Source organism: Equus quagga, chromosome 5 (assembly GCF_021613505.1).
Source record: "Equus quagga isolate Etosha38 chromosome 5, UCLA_HA_Equagga_1.0, whole genome shotgun sequence".
Classification (NCBI taxonomy): domain Eukaryota; kingdom Metazoa; phylum Chordata; class Mammalia; order Perissodactyla; family Equidae; genus Equus; species Equus quagga.
The window spans coordinates 15,427,111-15,435,766 of record NC_060271.1 but is presented as its reverse complement, the minus strand read 5'-3'; the positions used below and the strand labels follow the sequence as shown (position 1 = coordinate 15,435,766).

Sequence of the window (8,656 nt, the reverse complement as noted above, 5' to 3'; positions counted from 1 at the left end):
GATCAAGCACATGGATGGGCAGGATGAAAATATAAATGAATGCACTGGGAGGGGGAAGCCCTTTTTCTCCCCCTTGCATGGCAGCCTAGGAAGATATAATCTTGGAGTTGCTTCTGACTGCATTCTTTGCCAGAAGAAAGAAGAAAGCTGTATTAGTTTCCTAGGGCTGCCATAACAAATTACTACAAAATTAGATGAGTTAAAACAGCAACAATTTATTTTCTCACAGTACTGGGGGCTAGAAGTTCAAAATCAAGGTGTCAGTCAGCAAGGTTGGTTCCCTCTGGGGGCTCTGAGGGAGAGTCCGTTCCATGCCTCCTCCTAGCTTTTGGAGATTTCTGGCAATCCTTGGCATTCCTTGGCTTACGAAGCATCACTCCAATCTGTCTCCATCTTCACATGGCTGTGTTCCCTCTGTGTATGCCTGTGTTCAAATTTCTCTCTTCTCATCAGGGCACTAGCTATTGGATTAGGGTCCACACTGAGCCGGTATGACCTCATCTTAACTTGATTACATCTTCTAAGACCTTATTTCCAAATAAGGTCACATTAACAGCTTTTGGGTGGATAAGAATTTGGGGGGACGTTATTTAACTCAATACAGAAGCTAAGTTAGGAAAGCAGAGTCAAGAGGTGGAAGGAGAGAGAACCTTAACGATGACTTATCAATTTCTGAATCCAATCTGTCTAGGTGAAGTGAGCTTCACCCTGGACTTTCCAGATACGTGAGTCAAAACATTTCCTTTTCCTTTAAGCTAGTTTGAGTTTGATTTCTAACACTTTGATCTGAAAAAATCCTTACTATTGCAGGGGTGAATGGAAAACCAGGAGTTAGACCAAAATGCAGTAAGAAAATGTAAGTTTCCTTTCTCTATTTCCTTCCTTCTATACAATATGCCAGTCTCAAAACACAACACTCCCTTCCAGTCTCAAACACAACACTCCCTTCCAGTCTCAAACACAACACTCCCTTCCAGTCTCAGGACACAGCACACCGAGCCAGTCTCAGGACACAACACTCCATGCCAATACTTCATCGTGCTAGTCTTCAGAGCCCTCCAAGGTCTCCCTCATAGGAATGTTCTCCAGGAAAAGGATTCACCACTTTATTTACTCCTTTCTTTTGCCTAGTTGGACCCCAAACCCCAAAAGTTTGGGATAAAAAATGAGCTAGATTTGGGAACTGATCTTTGGAGATATGTAGACACAGGTGGGAATGAAGATTTGATTCAATCGAATAATGCTGCTCATTCTTTGGAACTGGTACTCAGCATAGTGCCTGGCACATGGTAGATGCATAATAAATGTTTGTTGACAGGCTGAGGGAAATAGCATATACTTAGTAGCTATCCGGAGGGGAAATACAAAAAGGCATACAAGATATGATCCCAGCCCTTGGGGGCTCTCAGTACAGTTGGGCAGATAATATGCCATCATGAAGGAAGTACATGGCAACACAAGATCCACAGTCCAAATGTTTGAGACTCTAGGAAGGAAGGGTGGGGCTTCAAGGGAGCAAGATCCCTAGGGTTTGGGTGTAGCCTTTAAGGGAGGATTTGGGGAGGGGGAATTAATTAAGTTAGGCCTAGAAGGACAGAGCAGGTTTCAGAGAGGAGCAGAGTAGGGGGGAGTATGTAGAATGAGGTTGGTGTCCTCCCAGGGGAATGTGTGGGCTGGACAGGCAGAGGCAGGGCAGCTGGGGTGGTTTCTTGGTGATGGGGAGGTGAGGGTGAAGAGGAAAATTCTGTGGGTCAGGAAGCAACTCCAGGAAGCCAAGATCCTGCTCTTGTAGGCTCAACAAGAGCAGAAAAGAACTCTTATCTCTCCCATCCACCTAGACTCTGTGTTGGGCCAAGATGTGAGGCCCCTGGCTCAGGCATGCAGTGACGGAGTTTGTGTGGCCAGTCTGGTTTAATGTTGTGTGGTTGGGGGTTTGTCTGTTCGTTTAGGAGAATCTAGTTGCAGGTGACAGGAATTAGGATGTTGTTGAAACCTTTCTCTTTTGCATGTTACAATTATGCAGCAGGAGATAATTTCCTGCAAGTTAAGGGGTGATTCCAGCATTGTCTATTCTTGATTTTTTTCTTATCCCTCCATATACCTTGACTCTGCTGATCCTTCCTCAAGGGTTGGCAGGGGAGAAAGCAGAAAAGTGGGTGATGTTTCTTGTGGACTTCACAGCTGGTTCTTTGGCATTTTTGGGTTCCTACTTGTAGGCACGGAGACTAATGGTGACCTCTCTCCTGGGTCCTGCCTCTATCGCCCCCCTCCCAGTCTGCTTCCAGTCAGATTCCCCCAGGGATTTCTCTCAGGGTTAGGAAGGACTCTGGTTGTTGGTGAAGGTCTTGTGTCTCCCCATGGCCTCCTGGTCCACGGCAGCCTGGATGTTCCTGGCTGCCTGGAGGCCGGACTTGATGGCAGTGTCTATCCAGGCATGGGGCAGGCAGGTGTGCTCGCCAGCAAAGTAGATGCGACCCTCTGGCTGGAAGAGCTGCTGCGAATAGTCGGCAAATTGGTAGGGCGTGAACTCAGTGAAGGCACCCATGGTGAGGGGGTCCAGAGACCAGCGCTTGAGCACGGAGGAGGGGCACATGCGCCGCAGCTCCTCCTTGGGTATCTGGTGCACAGCAGCCAGGTCCTCTAGGACGATATCTACCACCTGGTCGTGTTTCATGGATATGAAGAAGAGGGAATCATCGTCCACAGTGTAGGAGGCCAGCAGGACGCCCTTGCCGCTGGGGAGGCTGTGGCTTGGGTAGTAGATGTACCGCGAAGGCCGGTCAGTGATGGAGACCCCACCCCGGATGCCATCCCGCTCCCAAAAGGGCTCATTGCAGGCCAGAATCACCTTGGTAGCGCTGGTGTAATGCACCGAGCGGAGCGCGTCCACCTTGTCTGGGGAGAGCGCTGGCTTAAAGGTGATGAGGCGCGTGGCCTTGGCTGAGGCGGAGATAATGACAAAGTCCGCGGTGAGGGTGTGCAGCTCAGAGTTGGGCTCGTCCACCCGGTAGGAAATCCGGACCTTGGGCCCATCCCTCACTACCGTCTCCACCTTGGAGCCCAGACGGATGGTGCCAGGCTTCAAGCTGGCACTGAGGGCCTTGGGGAGCTGGTCAAAGCCACCTGTGATCTCAGAAAAGCTGCAGGAATGAAGAGAGGGCAGAGAGTGAATGTGGGAGGCAGTAAGCCAGCTCGCCAGTTGTCAGCAGCATCCTTGGTCTGACGGCAGGAAACTAATCTCTGTGAGGGAGGGATTATTATTTAATTAGGTAGTTTGGAAAACTAACACCCAGAGACAAGGGGCTTTCCCATTATGATATTTGCAGTCCAGCTCCATAACCCGGGGATCCAGCCACCATACCGTTCTGCGTCCCAGAAGGAGTCCTACAGACTGGGGTTAGGATTCTGGCTCCAGCCCTTCCCAAGGTGTGTGAACTCGAGTCAGTTACATAGCTTCTCTGAGCCTCAGCGTCCTCATGGTAAAATAGCTCTGAATAATAGTACCTACCTTCCAGGTGATCATAGGATTAAATGTGACAATTTTTGGAAAGTGCTTAGCACAATGCTTGGCATACAGTAACTACTCAATAATCATAGTTCCCTTTCTCTGCTCTAGTGTTGGAGGAAGGGGCAGAAACGAGTCCTGGTCCAGATCAGCCTTACTCGTTGCTTTTGAGGAAGATGGTGTCAGTCCGCAGGGACTCCAGGAGGGATTTATAGTATCCAGCATCCTCATTCATCACATCCCCAATCATATTTACTGCTCCTCGGCTCAGCATCCCTTCCTTCAGCAGGTAAGCCTGTGGGGAAGTGGAAGTGCCAAATGGAGGGTCCAGTACATAGGAAGGGGCACCCGCAGGGGCCTGGGGCAGGCAAGGGCTGGGACTGGACTCTGGGGAGGTGAAGGTTTTGGCAGTGGGAAAAGAGGGTCCTGGTAGGCCGAGGACAGCCCCAGGGGGCAAGACTGAGCACAGACTCCCCCGTGCACCCCTATCCTGGGATTTCTTTGCCTCACTCACCTTGGTGGAGTAAGAATCATAAAAGGACATCAGGTGGCTGCAGTTGAAATTTTTCAGACTTTTTTTGAGCTGCGGAACAGGAGGAAGGGGAAGTTGCTTTAGATTAAAGCCGTAGAGACTGAGGCAATCTCCTGGGTTCTCTGGATGTCCCTTTGAAGAGGGTGGGGGCAAGGAGATGGGAGATGGAAGGAGCAGAGGAAGGGTGGTTCCAGGACCCTAAATGCTCCTCTTCCCCCAAACATCTCCCCTTCAGAAGACTAAAACTTAAGGTAAAGACATTGCAATCCAGGAAGATTGGTTCGTTACCAAGGATTGGCTTATCTGGTGATTCCCTTCCTTTCCACTGTCGCTGATCAAGCAATGGCCATTGGGAAAAAGGAGGGGGCTGGGCACTGGGGTTGGGGTGGCAACATTCTTATGGGGTATTAGAAGGAATGCAGACCAATCACAAGAGTACCAGGTAGGAGTCAGGTGACCTGGGTCCATCCACTAACTTGCCAGGTCACCTTAGGCCAGACCCTGTCTTTTCCCAACCCTGGGAGGGGTAAGGCAGGAGGCACCTTGGCAATGGACTGGTAGAAAAGCTTCGCAGCACTCTTGCCCTTCTCAGTGGGGTTCACGGAATAGCCCAGGAGCTCTGGGTTGGCCTTGACCTCTCTGGTGCGATAGCGTTGTCCGTTGATGAGGTACCAGGTGTTGTCATCATATTGGATGAACTTGTTCAGCTTCAGGCCCAACTTCTTGACATAGGTGTGGACCAGCCTAGAGCAGATATAAGCATCACATGACACCCATCCCAATGGCACTTTGTTCCTTCTGGCCTCACAATAGAAGCCATTTCCAGGAAAACCAGTTTCTTCATATGTCCAGGGAGCATGCACTAACTGCTTCCTCATCTCTGACCTTGTTTGTTCTTGCTGCCACACTAACTCTTTTCCTTCTGTTTTTGCCCTGAGTGGGAGAAGTAGTAGGGGTTCACCCGTTACTAAATGAAGGCCCTTTAGGAGTTCCAGTGTATAGGGCTCAGATATAGGGACACAGGCCTTTTGTTTCAGACAGTATTTGAAATTCCATTTTCCATTTCTAAGTAAGTTTGAGGCCAAATCTAAAGACTCCTACTTTGGTTTGGTTCCATTGGTTTTGGTTTTTGTTTTTGGTGGTGTTTGGAGGGAAATCTTGGGTTCAGTTTAAACTTCAGGCAAAAAAAAAACGTCATATTTTTGGAGGTATGTGGAACACCAGGTGAGGGTTTTTTTTGTCTTGGAAGCCTTAGAACCAGAGGCCAAGGTCTCTTCCAGGAATCAGTTACAGCTTAGGTGTTGAGCGTATGCTTTTGTGCCAGGCGCTTTCTTGATTTTGAAGAGGAGCTTTGTCACTTTCTCCTAGGAGAACCTTGGGCGAGTCACTTAATATCTCTGACCCCAGTTTCCTGATTTGTAAATAAGGAAAACAAGAGGATCAAATTAGAGGGTCATGAGGATCAAATGAAATAATAAACGTATACGCGTTAGCACAGGGCCTGGCTCAACAAATGGCATCTATGATTATATTAATTATTATTATTTTATAGCTTAATGTGGTATAATTGACACATAAGAAGCTGCCGCTATTTAAAGTACACAATTTGTTGAGTTAACAGTGACTATTATCATTGTTAGTTTGCACTCCACCACTTTCTGTGTGACCCTGGGCTCTCAGCCTCGGTCTTCTCTGTCAAGTGGGAGGCCATGTTAGTGTTGCAGGATTAAATCCCATGAGACAGTGAATCTGAAAGGCTCTGACAAGATGGCAGCAGGGTTCCTCCTACATCCTCTGTTCTCCTCCTCTGTGCCCTTTGCTCCATCCCTTCCCCCGGGCTTACCTGTGGGACTTTGGGATTCGCATCGGCCCCAGTTCAAAGTACCAGCCCTCTTCCTCATTCCTGAATGTGAGCACTCGACCCCCGACATGATCGCTGGCCTCCAGGACGGTTACCTAAGGTCCGGAGAAGGTTCCCAAGGTCATGCTCTCTCTTTTCCCACCCCCACCGGGGCCACAGGCCCTAGTCTGGAATTCCCAGCAGTAGGTCCCTGAATGTGGAGGATAACCAAATGGGGAAGCGGGCAGTTTCCTCCAGGGGGGTCCTGAGTAATGTAAGTGAGACGGAACAGCTCCTCGTGGCAGGGCACAGAGCGCTTCTTGGCCCTTTGTTTGCACAGCCCTTCTCTACTTCTGTTTCCAGGAGAACACAAGCTGCAGTTAAGGTCAAGTCTCGGGGGAAGCCATATTTTTGAGGAGCAATAATAAAGGCTAAGAGACCCAGTAGGTTATGAGCAGTTGTCTAAGAGCTGACTGTCACCCCACTATTTTTCTTTTCCCGCTCAGTGAAGAAAACTGCAGGCCAATAATTGAGGCCCCTCCAAGACCTGCTTACCTGGTGGCCAGCGTCCTGCAAGGCCTTGGCGGCTGCCAGGCCAGACATGCCAGCTCCCACTACCACCACATGCTTGGGCAGCCGGGAGGTGTGGAGGCCCTCCTGGGCCGTGACAAGGATGGACTCATATTCAGGGTCCTGGAAGCACTTGACCAGGTCCTCATAGGAGGCAAGGCAGCTGGGAGTAGCCAACAGGAGCCCCAAGATGAGGATTCCTGGGGCAGAGAAAGGAATGAAGCCTGCATTTCTAGGGTCCAGACTCTGTACCCCACCCTACCCAGGGTGAGCTTAGCTGTGTGAATGAGCAGGGGTGGTAAGATCAGGCAGTGTCTGTCTAATGTATGGTTACAATCATATGTATTTGTGCTTGTGACTGTGTAGGGGTGATTGCGTTGTGTGGGATATCAATGTAGGCATGGACCATGCTGGTGTTAGTTGTGCGCTGTGAACATCGACTGCAAGTTCATATGTGTGCATGTGTTTGGAAACTCACGGGTGTGTGCAGGTCCATATTTGACTGTAAACGTGCCTGCTTCTGATGGTGAGTGTGTGTGAGCCTGTTTGTGAGTATGTGAGAATGACTGCGATATAAGTTTCTGTGGTTTTGTGATTTTTGCCCTGTATGACTGTGCACTGTCTGCGATTGTCTGTGAGGGGGTGTGTTTGTGGGTACCTGAGTGATGTGTGGATGAATCTGTATGGGAAGGCGAGATGGGTTGTAGAATGGATGTGTGTTGGCCTGGGTTTGGAAGAGTGAGGACGATGTGTGTGCACGTGCTTGAGTATGAGAGACAATATGGTTGTTTGTGTTCTTGTGTTTGATTCTGTGTGTGTGTTTGAGCGTGAAGCTGGGTGGGAGAGCCTGAGGATGTCTGTATTCTTTGGGAACACGTGCATTTGTGAGAGGATGTGTGTGTGAAGCACAGTTGTATTTGGGGGAGGGGCGTGGGGGGAATTGTGACTAGTTTCTCAGTGACACTGCTAGTGCCCTGTGAGACCTTGGCAGTCCTAAGGCTCTTCTCCGGCCTCACGTTATTTTGTCAAAGCCCTCTGCGTTTTGTAATGTGCAGCCAAGATCGGAAACCATAGTTAATATATAACATGCAGCAAGTCCTGAGTGACTTGTTTTTCTTCTCTACAGTTAACTGCCCTGATGTACAGAGAAATTCAGCTGCAAGTCTGAAACGAGAGGCTGTGTGGTTTCCTCAGGGTTGCCTGCTCTAAAGGGGAAGAGCCAGGGCTGTGACACACTGAGCCCCCTTGCACCAGCCCTAGGTTTTTTTGGCAGGTGAGAACCCCCTTTGTCCAGTCTGGACAGGCAGGACCACTGAGGCTCACAGAAGGAAAGGGATCTTCAGGGGCCACCTGCTGCAGAGGGGCAGGAGACCCAGCTGGTTCCCAGCACATGCCCTCCCAATGCCAGGAGACCTTCTGCATGGGCGACTCCTCAGTAAATAGGAGAGGGGGCACTATGCCCATGGGAGAGAGCCCTAAGCCTCACCTCCTCTCCCCCTCCCCTAGATCAACCTCAACCTCCCAAATCCCTTCTCCACCCTGGCAAATTTTCCTATCTCCCTGGGCTGCCACCATTCCTGTCTCATACCCCATGTCCTTCCTCTTGAATGGGCCCACCCCCCAGATTCATCCTCCAGACATACATCCATTCTCTTGACTCGCTTTCAACACGTGGACTTATCTGTAGCCCCTATTCTGGTGCCTGTCCCATCTCAGTCCCCATCCTCCTTCCCTTGCATGGCCTTCTACCCAGACTCCCCCTTAGACCCATCTCAACCCCCTTTGCCAATCTCCACCCCACACTCTCCCTTTTTCAATGTCCAATACCTCCTTCCTCAGGTGCCTCTCTCAGACTTAGAGGAAGGACCCCACTTACCCTTCATCTTGGCTAGGGCCTTGCAGCTCATGCTGAGCCCAGAGCGTCTCTCCCTCTCTTTATGAGGAACCAGCTCCACCCCAACAGTAGCTGGCCTCGCCCCAGCAACCTGCCCCAGGGCCCTATTGTCTAAACCAAGCAGAGAAGCCCTGCCCTCAAGACCTGGGCTGTCAAGTGAGATGACTCAGTCCCATCCCCAGCCTCACCTTCTGCATCCCCACCTTCCTCCTGGCTTTCCCTAAGGAAAGCCCCTTCTCCCAGCTCAGACCCCAGAACCTAGGTGCCAATGGGGAGGAGGGACTGTGGGAGCCAGATGGGCCCTCCCAAACCTGC

At 50.3% G+C, this 8,656-nt stretch overlaps 1 protein-coding gene across 1 annotated transcript; it reads right to left on the bottom strand.

The window, feature by feature from the left end:
- Nucleotides 1-484: 484 nt before the first annotated feature.
- On the bottom strand, nucleotides 485-8,366 carry LOC124240083 (L-amino-acid oxidase-like). The gene is made up of 7 exons (XM_046662757.1): nucleotides 8,324-8,366; nucleotides 6,433-6,647; nucleotides 5,881-5,993; nucleotides 4,580-4,781; nucleotides 4,020-4,088; nucleotides 3,664-3,800; nucleotides 485-3,140 (listed from the first exon to the last, which is right to left on the bottom strand). Exons 1-7 carry the CDS (start codon nucleotides 8,352-8,354, stop codon nucleotides 2,315-2,317), a joined length of 1,593 nt encoding a protein of 530 aa, XP_046518713.1. The 5' UTR covers nucleotides 8,355-8,366; the 3' UTR covers nucleotides 485-2,314.
- Nucleotides 8,367-8,656: the final 290 nt, after the last annotated feature.

Excerpts from the sequence above, each read along its gene's own strand:
- LOC124240083 (XM_046662757.1), bottom strand. The coding sequence starts at position 8,354 with ATGAGCTGCAAGGCCCTAGCCAAGATGAAGG. Across the intron at positions 6,648-8,323 it reads GGCCCTAGCCAAGATGAAGG|GAATCCTCATCTTGGGGCTC; the intron begins GTAAGTGGGGTC and ends TCTCTGCCCCAG. Across the intron at positions 4,782-5,880 it reads CGAATCCCAAAGTCCCACAG|GCTGGTCCACACCTATGTCA; the intron begins GTAAGCCCGGGG and ends TATCTGCTCTAG.